The sequence below is a fragment of the Lethenteron reissneri genome, chromosome 10, assembly GCF_015708825.2.
Source record: "Lethenteron reissneri isolate LAM-NWPU_2019-01 chromosome 10, ASM1570882v1, whole genome shotgun sequence".
Lineage (NCBI taxonomy): Eukaryota > Metazoa > Chordata > Hyperoartia > Petromyzontiformes > Petromyzontidae > Lethenteron > Lethenteron reissneri.
Genome location: NC_083788.1, coordinates 12,216,815 through 12,230,175, shown reverse-complemented (window position 1 = coordinate 12,230,175; position 13,361 = coordinate 12,216,815). Strand labels below are relative to the sequence as shown.

The following is a 13,361-nucleotide window of genomic DNA, read 5'->3' as shown; positions in this document are numbered from 1 at the left end:
GGAAAACTCAACGTAAACAAGTTTTGCGTACTTTGAAAAACCATACTAGTTGATTCCATATGTTATAGCAAATCCTTCACTTAAATCAGGTGAAAGCCCATTCATATGCCTTCGACAAGGCCTAGCATGTTTTAGGTGAGTGCATTTGTTGTGATGCACACTTGTGCCACCGTGGATTCATTTCAGCCGCATTTTCCCAGTGCTGCGACCTGGTATAAAAAAATATATGTATGTACCTGGCACACCACATCCAGTATACTTCGCGCTGTGACTGCGGTTACTAAGTCGTGTGCCACCGACTTCAGTCTTAACAGCGAGCTGTTAAATACAATTATTCGGTGAGACGTTTAGCCTGGGTGCAAACATTTGTTGAAGTACAAAGTGACACAAGTGAATTCCCACATACCGCACGCCACGTAAGAATTGGCAAAACACTTTTATACTGTACATTACTGTCAAATTCATCTTTTCGTGCGGTGTGGGGCGGTAGCGTTATTAGCGCACTCGCCGAACTACGAACCGGGCACCTGAGTTCAAGTCCCTACCATCAGTGGCGAGTGCCATCTGAACCGGTCTTAGGCGCAACCCCGCCCTGTCTCGTCACCAGCCCGCATTGGCCAGAGTGGTGAAGTATGGTCAAACAACCCCTTTGACCGATGCGGTGTTCATCTAACGGTGGATTCTTGGTTGGTTCTGCCGGTTGGTTGCTGTCTGAGACTCACTTCCTCAATGAGCATCTGCTAAATGCTCAATTGCGGTGTTTGCCGGCTCATAATTGCATTTCGCTCCTCCAAGCGACCATAAGTGCTGTCTATTTTTAAGGCGTTTAATACTCTAGTACCTTGCATATGGTCTATAATCTACGCGTGAATTGGAAAGCGGAACAACAGTTTCAGTACATTTTAGTGCCCGTTAATAATTTTGCCCCCAACATGTATTGAAATGCAATATTAATACGCACACATTGATAAGATGGGACTGTTACGTCAATGATGCTGTGTTGTCTTTTGTTAATATTCTAACTGCGTCGTGATTTTTGTTTAATAGATCGCAATTGTTTACGCTTCCCAAGCACAGCAGAACAAGATAATAATTTTAAAATATATACGCCTGCGAAGATGCGAGTTCAAGCGTACACATAAAATATGTATTTCGCAAATTTGAAATGCCAATGACGGGTCCATGCTTATGATATTTATGAAATTACCGTGTAGGGTTGACATCAGCTCGATGGATGGTTGGATCGCAGGATCGTGAGGGATGGTTGTGAGTTGGGGGAGGCCTTCATCCAGCAGTGGATCGACTGGCTGATATGACAGTGCCTTATGTCGCATGTTGACTTTCTGAAGGGCAGAGGTGTTGGCAGCCCATTGGAGGCCCACAGAAGATTTTTCCGAGGACCTTTTTAAATGTATATATTTAAGAAAAAGGATCACAGAAGAGATTTGGAGCAGAGGTGTCGATGGAGTGAAATCGGATCATGTACACAAATATAGAGATAGTTGTGTTTAGTTATTGTCAAACTTTTTTAACAAAAAAATTATTTGAGTCTCACGGCTCTTTTTCCAGGAAGTTCCTGCCAACTTTCGCAGTATGGGGGGGGGTAATTGCGATGTGTTTTCCAACTGAGTCATTTTGGGGTACCGTAATACCGTAATTTGTCAACTGTGGACCATAACGCCGGCATGCAAATGTCCTAACTCTTCTTGCCAACGACGCCACTATCTTTAAAATTTAGTGAGATCAAGTGAGATGATTTACACAAAGAAATCCGGGGCAACTTGAGCCTCTTGGGACCTTAATATGTTTCTTGGCTTGTGCCAATGATTTAGGGCAATATATACATTATGTAGAGTGTAACAAAAAATTGGTCGTCGTTTTGATTCACCCACGACTGCCCAAACGTAACGTGGCCACCTTGGCCATTAGGGGGCAGCACTGCACGCTTACAAATCATAAGATTTTTGTCCACGGCCTGTCTCTTTAAAAAAAAAAACCCACGGCAGTTCTCTACGCACGAAATAAATAATCCGAGGCGCACTTTCGACTCATCATCGCCACGTGTAATTCAAGCGAGCAGTACCAACAGGCGCCGTTAATAAAAATTAAAATCCGCACACCCCAGATGGGACTCGAACCCACAATCCCTGGCTTAGGAGGCCAGTGCCTTATCCATTAGGCCACTGGGGCTACACGTTAACGCCACGGCGCAGTTTTCCTTATATAGGCGCTATTGCCCGGCGTCCCCTTTGTTGACCTCGTTTGATCGAACGATGCTCTCCGCAGCCGATTTAAACCGCTATCGGCCACTTTACCCATTGAACAGTCGCGTATCCGAGATGTTTTTGGCGATTGGAGTTAGGATAAAAGGTTAGACATTTGGACGGGGGGCCCGGAGCCTTAAGCGCCAACGAGGGGGCGCTCGCTCGCCTCGGATTTTGGCTGAGCGCGTCCCGTCACGTCAAAAGAAAGGCAACGAAAATGTAATTTACATTGTCTACATTACAAAAAAACAACAACAACAACATGCCTTGCAAAACAATAGCAGCAGTAGCAGTAGTAGTGACGGATGCATGTCGAGTGAACAGGCGGTACAGCTGCCGCCCCGAGGCCGGTCCAGGCGAGCGGTAAATCGTGGGGGGCTCACGCAGCCCCCCACACTTGCATCCATCGCACCACGGGAGCCCCCCACCGCATCCACTGCGCACAACGCACGGCATTAGCAGCAGCAGTTTCTGATGTTGATGATGATGTATAATAACAATGAACAATAAACTCAGTCGTGAGGAAACTGTGGCCACCGCGCAGAATGGACCGTGGAACGTAGAACCGAGGAGGCAATGAGACCCGATTCACGAACACCGTCACGATGGCGGAGGCATCGCAACCACGGAGATTCACCCACTGCGCTGTCCTCTTAGCCGCCAACATTATCTGGCTCAACCGCAGAAGTGCAATGAACACATTCCTGCGGAGGGAGCTGGTGTGGGAACGTCGGGTTGCTCGGTCAATGGCCTGCAGGGTCAACGGCGGCGTGGTGCATTCCGCAAATATGCCCGACTGTGAGGGCGGGCACAAGGCGGCGTGAGTAGGTTAAACGTTGAGTTTTATAAGGGCACCACGGGGTGACCAGCCCCACCCCTCCCCACCCAGCCCCACCCCTCCCCACCCAGCCCCACCCCTCCCCACCCAGCCCCACCCTCCCCATCCAGCCCCTCCCCACCCAGCCCCACCCCTCCCACCCCCCACCCTCCCCACCCAGCCCCTCTCCACCCCGCCCACCCCCCCACCCAGCCCCACCCACCCTCCCTGCCTCCCCACCCAGCCCCTCCCCACCCAGCCCCACCCCTCCCACCCCCCACCCAGCCCCACCCTCCCCACCCAGCCCCTCCAGACCCTCCCCACCCAGCCCCTTCCCACCCAGCCCCACCCTCCCCACCCAGCCTCTCCCCGCCCAGCCCCTCCCTGCACGACTGACACAATAATCCCCTGTGGGCTTGTGTAACCAGGAGGTTCCTACCAGTATAATGTTACAGATGTTGGCCTTCAATCGACGTCAGCCTTCCGAAGAAGAAAGAAGGATGGACTGGCACAGACTCAGGTAGACCCATAGATTCACGCAGATTAATTCGGTGGTTCTTCAGCTTCTTCTTAACCTGGGGTGGCATGCACCGTGCCCCTGGGGGGTGCGAGACATGGGCCAGATTTTTTTTTAGAAGGTTATTAATCGAAAGTACAAATTAAGGACGGGCACGTAAGTAAAACTCATTTGTTTCATCAAACCCTATGTGTTTATTAACATTATCCATGTTGTTTCACGATTCAGAACCAAAGGGGTGCAAGGCTGCAGTGAAGGTGAAGAACCACTGGATTGCATTGTGATTAAACCGGGTTTTCTCGAGCGTATTGAGTTGATGGGCTCAGCCTGGTGGTCACCGTTATGAAGAAGGGGGCATGTAACATTCCCTGTCAACACCAGGAGGGCCCGTGCCAACCACGCCACGCCGCCGCAATCATCGAAATCCCACGCGTTGTGTCAATAAATTGTGGAATTTCTATTAGTGATGAGAACAATCCATAACAAGTATAACCCGTAAAAACAAAGTTTTTCACTATAAATCCTTTATATGCGTGGCGGCTAGAGTCCTCTCGTCCTCTGGCTTGAGATGGCTGCCACCTATGGGTCAGATGATTGTCTGCCAATATTAAGCAATTGGAATTGAAATATTTAATTTGTTTTCCCTAAACAGTGTAAAATTTTGGAAAACATTTTTCACGAACATTAATTGTCTCGCACAACGAGTCTGTGTGCAAAATGTCAGCTCGATTGGATCACGGGAAGTGGGTTAAAAAACGACCGAAAGATTTGCACGGTCGTAAGCAAGCAAGCAAGTGAACTTAATATAAAGGATTTTAAAAAAGACGGAAATGTGTCCAAGTTGTAAACCAACAGGCGCTGCGCATCAACACGCTTATGAAATCTCTATCTCACGACTTATAAAAAAAAACAATTCTAGTCTCTAGTGCAGAGATACAATTAAGTGCCCAAACGAGCTAATATAATTTTTACTATTTATTTTCAAAGCTGTTAATCACGAACTTGTGCTTCGTTAACTCATTCATAGCTTACATTTTTGTATTCTTTGTTTTTGTATTAATCTATGCACAAACTACAGTATAAGGAAAAACATATTTAACAGTATTATTATACGATATTAAAAAGATGCATGTTTTACGTGTGTGAATGGAATGTGTGTGTCTTGAGGATGAGGGATGTTCCCCTCTGCATTGGTTTTCTTCGGGCACTCAAGATTCCTTCAACATACTGCACAATACGAATGCAGTTTGTATGTCAGCGCAATCAACCACGATCACTCAACTGCTGGATGAACGCCTTCCCAAACCATCTCCATCTCTTACAATGCTGCGATGTCACTAGCCCTGTCAATATGGAACGTTGGGACAATAACATTGGTGTAATATTACATGATTACTGTACTGGGAATCCTCCTTGCACCTGCGCATGAGCTGATCTAATGATTCCGTCTCCCTGGTGGACGCCTACAATCGACATTAAGTTACATCCCTTTGTCAAGCTGCTGGATGAAAGGAACTAACTAACTAACTAACCGCGCGTTTTAAGGGGAGATAGATAAGATGAGATATTTCGCCAAAGTGCTTCACAGCAAACACCGAAAGCCGTGACCTGGACATTTAATTGGAGAAACGGAGGCCCAAAGATGAGTGGAGAAAATATTCACAGTCTCAGATTTTCTGATGACAGCCGTTGTGCGTTGAGAACAAGCAAATGAAATAAACAACAGGGAATAACTGAATAACTTAATACAGGAGGGTGCAATGTGGGGCTCAAGATAAGGCTGTGCGGTCTCTTTTATGCCTATATCTACTTAAGATAGGTCATTATCATTTAACCTTGTGATATCTGAACTGGTCAAAATGCCGATTGAAAGCTTTCGTGACTGCAGGGATTCATCTTCTTGGTTCTTTCGGTAAAGTCACGTAGAAGGGAAATAGCAAAATAATAAAAATGAAACCTGAGGACGGCTGCTTGCGTTGTGGCCGAAACGTCGTGAGAATTATTTTATTATGTTTTATTTTTATTATTTTATTATTTCCCTTCTATGTGACTTTACCGAAAGAACCAAGAAGATGGTCAAAATGTATCAACTCAAATGAGTATTCTATTGGATTGTAATGTCTTGGAAATTACCGTACATGGAGTTGTAATTCCTGCCTGCAAAACCGCGTGAACAGGCCGCGTGCAGGAATGATTGTTTGACGTCATTACTAATACAGAGTGGAGGAGAGTTGAATCCTTTATCTGGGTTCAGGGAAAGGTCAGAGGGGACTTTTGGCCGAAGCTTAATCAAAGGCTGGAGAGCAGTGACTTCCAAGTCTCATTAGTTTGGGTTCGATCCCTGACCAGGTCTCCCCACACATAGCCTGTTCCACAATCAGAATCTGCCTCAGCGCTCCTTTTCGACACTGTACTGGACGTCTGTGAAAAAGAACGTTATAGCTAATCGAATTCCTCCAGTATAGATACATATTCAATTTTTTTTCCACTCAGCCAAAAATGAGTAAATTACATAATGCTTTGCATCAGTCTGTGTCGCAAAAAAAGACCGGTGCTAACGTGTGGGTGAGACTGCGTAGATGTGTATGGAGATATCACAAATCAAATCGGTATTGTAAGCAATACAATAGGTGCTTGCTCAAGGAATTGTGCACAATGGGATCTATTTTTACTCGTAGGGATCTATTTTGTTGTTGTCTCCGTTGCCGGAGTGAGGGAGCCGTTGTAGTCGTGCGCGCGCGCGCGGGCGCGGAGGGAGTGAAGCGGCTCGCAGGCAGCAGCGCTCAGTCACTCGGAGGCGCTCGTCCCAGGTGGTCGTTGCGCTCAGTCGCTCCGCTCATTCACTCGCTCAGTTCTTCAAAATCACTCTTTTAAGTCACTCTTCCAGTCACTCTTGCGATCACTCGGCTCACTCGTCAGTCAGTCCACCGGCCAGACAGTCGCTCGCTCGACCGGGCAGTCATTTGAGCTTCAATCGGTCCGGTCGGGGGTGTGTGTGTGTGAGTGAGTGCGCGCGTGTGTGTGTGTGTGTCTGTACGTGTGTATGTGTGCGTATGTATGTATGTATGCATGTGCAAATACTATAACTTAACGCAATAAGAACAAATACAATACGCAGCACCATGCTTGCCGCCAAGGATAACCCGTGCCGCAAGTTCCAGGCGAACATCTTCAACAAAACCAAATGCCAGAACTGCTTCAAGCCACGCGAGTCGCATTTGCTCTGCGATGAGGATTTGAATCAGGTGAGTGTGTGAGGGAGTCGCTGCTGATTGCTGCTGATTGCTGGTGAGAGATGCGACGAGGGAACTTGAGGCTTGCTGCCTCATAGCTTGATGGGTGTGGTGGTGATGCTGCTCCTGATGTTTCTGGTTGTGTCATGGGCGATTCCCGGCGCCCCGGGTGTGTTGCCCCGGGAGAGAGCGGCCTCGGCTATTTGTCCTGCCCCTAGGGACGCATCTTTGTGGGTACGGCCTCGCTAGGCCGCACCGGCGAAGGCCGGTGAGCTGTAACGTCGATTTGTTTATTTTGTAGTATGGGGAGAGAAATTGGCCAAGTTTGTAAACTGCCCGGCGATCGCAGTCATCTGCATCATCATTAGTGATGATCACCATGACGATTGTCATGATTGTAATAATCATAATCGTTACTATGGTCATGATACTGTTGATAATTATTGTAATAATAGTTATCATTCTGGTAGTGCTTATGATTGTAACGATTAACGTCATCATTGTAATTGTGTTGATCTTTGTCATTGTAATGATGAATGGTCACCGTCATTGTAATTACCCTTATAAAAATGTGTTTTTAATAATTGTGACCATAATTAGAGGTGACGTTGTTACTATAATAATAGTGATGATTTGATATTAAGTCGAATTTAAGCGCTTCAGTTTTGCGGCGTGTATTGTTCTAGATAACGGCGACTTCCACTTAATAAGAACACATCTGCCCTTCTTAAAGTTGTGTAATAGCTCGTGGATAGGTTAATTTAAATCGGAGACACGCACAAAGCACACGGGAGACAAGGTTGCTTGCTAATGCCAGTTTTGCTGCCTGTGGTTGCGCCCAAAAGGCTGATGACGTCTCGCGATGATGCCAAAACTGTTAATCGTTGACACCAGCAGAATATAAGCAGCGACCAAACAAACGAACACCGATCAACATTCACGTCCATTCAACGCTAAATAACGAAAGAACCAATGAGTACTATGGGAACCTCATTTGCCAATAAAAATGTTGATTGTTTTTTTTACCCTTCTATCTGGCAACAAAACTGACACCTTTTTACAAGGAGTCATGTTTGCATAGACCGCAATACCTGCAGTCATAATACAAACAAAAGACATAACTCTGATAATGTGCACTGTCCTTGAAGTTGATTGGTCCACACCCGAGACAGCTTTCCTTAGAGCCTAGTCTCACATGGGTTGGACCAGATGACGCCAAAAGGCGTCCAACCCATGTGAGACTAGGCTCGAAGGAAAGCTGTCTCGGGTGTGGACCAATCAACTTCAAGGACAGTGCACATTATCAGAGTTATGTCTTTTGTTTGTATTATGACTGCAGGTATTGTGGTCTATGCAAACATGACTCCTTGTAAAAAGGTGTCAGTTTTGTTGCCAGATAGAAGGGTAAAAAAACTATTATCAACCAATGAGTAATTCCTGCGGTCACGAAAGCTCCAAATCAAGTATTAATAAATAGATTATCACATGTTCAATCCGCTAATGGGATGAAGGCCTTTCCCCCACGCCATGTCAGCCACGGTGGGGTTTGACCATACATCACCAAGCTGGTGTTAGTTGAATAGGAGACACAGAGCCCGGTTCAGACATCGCTTGCGAGATGTTAACTCCATCGCCTGGTATGTAGGAAGTCGTGGATTCGATCCCCACAATGACGCCTGCTGTATATTTGGAGTCTGCGTGTCTCTCTCCCCTTGGTCGCGTGGATTTTTCTTCGGGGACCCCGGTTTTTCCCCCTCCACATTTAGAAACAACACGCGTTTAGAGTTTTTGGCTGCTGCTATCGATTTGCACATGATAAGCCACTTTGTTGAGCTATCAATTGTGGCCAGGTTGCTGGTGAAAGAGCTATGTAGCTCAGTGCGCCTTACCTGGTAAAATTTAAAATAGTTTAGTTTTAGTTTATGTTAGCCGTGGCCAGGAATCGAACTCGAGTCGCCTGGTTCCTCAAGCAGAGCACTGACCACTGTACCACTGCGCCACCCCCAATACTTTAAGATAACTTTAACTCCATAGCCCGTAGAGGTCACAAGCTTTGTTTTGAAGGTAGAACTGGCCAAACAACACTGCGTGTTTACACTTGCTGTTGGCATCACGAGATACACCTCGGTGCTTGTATTTGATCAGATTTCTTGTTCGTAGTGCTCATCAGCGTTGTGTAGCCGGTTTTCACCGGTATCCGTGGTGTGGTGGTGGTGCTGATGAGTATTGAGCTGTCAGTTTAAAATGTTATGCTAGCTCTGAGCTTATCGTGCGCTATCCCGAGATTAAATGCCACTACATATGGCCACATCGACAGTGTAGGATTTCAATTGTGCCTTTGTTTAATGTATTTCTGTAATTAGTTCCAGTCAATTATTTTATGGAATGAACTGTGCAAACACGTGCATATTACATTTTCACAACACGCGCGTCTTCAGGAGTTAAATGCGATGTCAGTGTCTTGAAGACGCGCGTGTGTGTGTGTTCGCAGCGGTGGTTGCGGGGAGTGGTGGTGTTGCGGTTAGCGCGCTGCGTTACGAACCTGGCGACTCGAATTCGATTCACGACCAACACCAGTGACGATTATCTGAACAGGTCCTAGGCCTCCCCTAGGTCGACTCGGCGTCAAATGAGTACCTGGTGCGGTGTGTAAACATCGCCACTAGGGAGACAAAGGCGGCCGGGCGTGGTTCTGACCACCCACCCCATCGTGTGCCGTTTTGGCCGTAATAGATGCTCGCTAACAGCACTTTTCCCAACAGTCTGTTAAGGCTATCCGGGGGATCTTTGTCTTTTGTTTTGTGCTGGCACATTGGGGCCCGAAACAGAAATTACTTTTGCCACCTTCCTCCTAAATCGATGTATAAACTCCAGGTCAGGTTACAGAAGCGATATAGATAAGAGACAGAAATGTTGTGAGATTAGAGAAATGTCGACAAAAGATAGAGCTGTCGGATGATGATGAGGAAACAGAAATCCATGGTGAGACAGAGATGCAGTGAAATGAAAGAGATGCAGACAAGAGGCAAAGGTGGAGTAAGATGGACAAGATAGGGATGAGAGAGATCCATACTCTTTGGTTCTTTCGGTAAAGTCACGTAAGTATCAAATAAATTAAATCACGACGTTTTGGGCACAACACAATTGTGTGACTTTACCGAAAGAACCAAAGAGTATTTATCCTTGCAGTCACGAAAACGTCAAATCTAGAGATGAATAATCGTTTTTCATATGTATGTCAATTAGAGTTTGCATTTCAGCTGATATTTGTTTTGCCCACTTTTTTCTGTATCCGGGGTCTCTTGAGCTGTTTGGGGCTCTAAGTGTTTGCTGAGTTTGCTATTGCCAAGCGCTACCACTGTGTGTGTGTGAGAGACTCTTCTGAAAGGTTGCATTTCACCACGGGAAAGCCAGAGCCAAATCGTCAAATATATTCTCTTGGTCGATGGTTTAACACTCCTTTACCACTCCTTTACCACGGCGAACATCAGTGAAGAGCAATATCTGAACCGGTCTTCCTTCCACCCCTCCCTGCTTTACCAACCCCCCACTGGCCAGCGTGGTGAAGTATGGTGAAACAACCCCAGTGACGCATGCAGCGTGGGGAGGACTTAAGCCAGCAGTGCATACACAAAGGACTGCAAATTATTGCTATTGTATACATCAAATACATATTTACAGGGTATGCCAATTGGCGCACACACCCTGGCTAACGATTTAAACAAAGGAAATTGGTAGACAATTTACCCTCGGCCTTCCTAATAGAGCGCAAGGAGATACATTAGGAGCCCGACAACAAGCAGGCTGTGTGATAGTGAGACCGAACAGCTTTAACAGAGCAGCGAATGCTAAGTGTAAGGGGTGGCACATCAGCATCATCGGCATCAGCCCGTGCTCAATCCATTGCTGTGGATGAAGTTCCTCCCATAGCCTTCGCCGTTTCTCATGGTCCTGCAGTGTAATAATCAACCTAGCATCTGCACACAAACTGGTTTCATCCCTACAATCGCCTCTGTGGACGTACTCTCCCACGCGTTCCATTGCTTGGCTGCCACTCCATCATTAGCCAAGGAAGTGGCACAAAATGCTTTGAAAGAGCCCCTTGCTGCTGAGTGGTGTTGGAGTTTGCTGGCACGACTCGTGAGTGGCGGATGCCAGGGAGGAATTTTTAGATGCCAGGGAGGTGTTTTTCTGTATTTGATAGCGAATGCAATGAATGGTTTTTAGTCCCTCTTGACATTTAGGATGATTTGTCTGTTTTTGTTTTGCCATTTTCAAGAAAATTGCTTACATTCTGCCTACTTGGCAGCATTTTCAGGAGTGACGCCATTCAGTCAGTGTAATCTGCACATGTGATTAAGAACAACTCTTGGCTGGGAATTGTCTTCATTGTTTGTCGCTTTCCCCTGGTTATGTTGCTTGCGGTTGTGATGATTGGAATTATGCCGTGATCAGAGAAAGCGGTGCGGAGAGAAGTTGCACCACATCGTGTTGAAGAAAAGCCTCCGGAACGGCACCCACGACTGAGAATAGATGGTTAGATGTACATAGAACCCCGGATTCAGACGAACATCACAGTCCCGTTTGTTTCCCAATCATTTAGCCTCCTAGTCAGCGTTGTAATAGAGGGCGCTGTCTTAACTGCAGGGCTAAAGGGATACATTTTGTTGTGTCTTTGTGTTCACTGCTGTGTGTTCTCACATCTGAGCACGTTTGCGGAGAGGGAAAATGTTTTGATCAGTTTTTTTTTGCCGGGCGGCAACAGACGAGGCTTAAGCAATCCATGTAGGTCAGATTGAAACGGTACGTGACATTACATAACGTGATATAGATCCTCAAGGTTGACTGGGATTCTCGTGTTATTTGGAGAGTGTTTTTGTCATCATCGTTCTATTATTTATACCACGATTCCCATGCAGTGCATCGCTAGACGCCAAAACAAAGGGATTTTTAAAAATAATAATGAGAGAATTACTCCGTAAGGAAAGGACTGCTGAACTAATACGATGTAAAAAAAACCCCAATGCATTGGGCGAGTAAGATGGACTGTACAGCCATCGTCTCGAGCTGTTATAGATTTGCATATTAGGCTCAAATATATTAGGGCCCCTATAGCAAAGGGAAATTGATATCATGCTGAGAAAAATAATGCCATTGTTTTTGGCTCGTATGTCACCATCCAGCTGATATGCTGCCGGCGATATAAGCTGATAACCGTAGTGTGCGTTCTGTCAATACAGGCGAGTGTAGTGGTCTCGCAGAGCGAGGACATGTTTGTATGCATCATTTACTGAATAATGCCTTTTTATTTTTTTTGTCAATGTCTGAACTCTTCCCCCCCCCCCCCCTAGTCAATTTGGGTGAAAGCCGCCCCCGTGGTCCGCTTGCTGGCTTACGTAATTACGTACGGTATTTATTTTGCCTGCTCCCATTTTAATCGCGTTTTTTTCCCCAATATTTTCTACTCGGCACTATTCAAATGATGCATTTTTTTGGGGCCATTAGCAAACATGAACCTGCGGTGGGAGATACGGCTGTGGGAGTAATTGAATTCCGTACTGAATTGTGGCGACCTTAATATGGATGTGAAAGCATTGGTCCATTTTGCATTTAGATGAGACTTTTCACTTTACAGCATTGGCAGTGATGTTTGGTGGCGCCTTGAGCATTTTGTACACACAAAGAAAAAAATAAGCTCAGCCTATTTCCGTTATTCTGCTTTGATGTTTGCGCATGAATTGGCGACGCTGTTATGTATTTAAAGGGAAGATATCATACGTTTAATATGTGACGTGCATCAAGTTAACTACATAAAATATTGTGAAATTGGTGGGCATTATGATAAAAGCAGGCTGTCTGTCAAGATCTAAGTGCCTTGGCAGCTTTGCCCCTACTCACAAACTGACAAGTTACATGAAGTCGATTTTTTTTTTTGCTAATGTGCTTTAAAGCTGATACTGGGATGCACTCTTGATTGCCGGTAATGACAGTCTTTAACATATTAACATAGTCACATTGCCGCGAAGCATTTAGAGCTGTAACTGCTGGGTAATTGAGGTGCTGTTTATACCTACTGCTGGTGGATTGTGATCGTCAGTGGACCGGCACCTGTTTAGCTACCACAAAAAAAAACCCTATTAACAGGTTGCCGTAATTACCTTATCTTTGCCGGTCTTTTAAACACGAATAGCAGCTTAGATCGACTCTTAATCTTTCGAGCAATTAACCATATACCGTTTATATGCGAGTGTAAATTCATTTTTTCATATTAGCATTGCAAAAGTTAAACCAATGCTCAATGCATTATATTAATTGGTGCATTTTCTTCACGTGTAAGACTCGGTGCTCCTGGGTTTAGTTTCTCCCCCAGAGGGTGTCTGTGTGTGTGTGTATATGCGTATGTGTCTGTGTGTGTGTGGGGAGTGGTAGCGTAGTGGTTAGCGCGCTGCGCTACGAACCTGGAGACCCGGGTTCCATTCTCGCTTACGGCCAACACCGGTGACGATTATCTGAGCCGGTCCTGGGCCTCC

The 13,361-nt window shown here is 45.9% G+C and overlaps 1 protein-coding gene and 1 non-coding gene across 2 annotated transcripts in view; one reads left to right on the top strand and one right to left on the bottom strand.

The window, feature by feature from the left end:
- Window positions 1–2,117: 2,117 nt before the first annotated feature.
- TRNAR-CCU (transfer RNA arginine (anticodon CCU)) lies at window positions 2,118–2,190 on the bottom strand. The gene has a single exon. It is a non-coding gene; the product is annotated as a tRNA-Arg (tRNA).
- Window positions 2,191–6,400: 4,210 nt separating this feature from the next.
- The window catches only part of LOC133340683 (trichohyalin-like), a 158,609-nt gene continuing 151,648 nt past the window's right edge, over window positions 6,401–13,361 (top strand). The window contains 1 exon segment of the mRNA XM_061549082.1: window positions 6,401–6,843. Within this exon segment, the coding sequence (XP_061405066.1) occupies window positions 6,721–6,843 (123 nt within the window). The 5' untranslated portion in view covers window positions 6,401–6,720.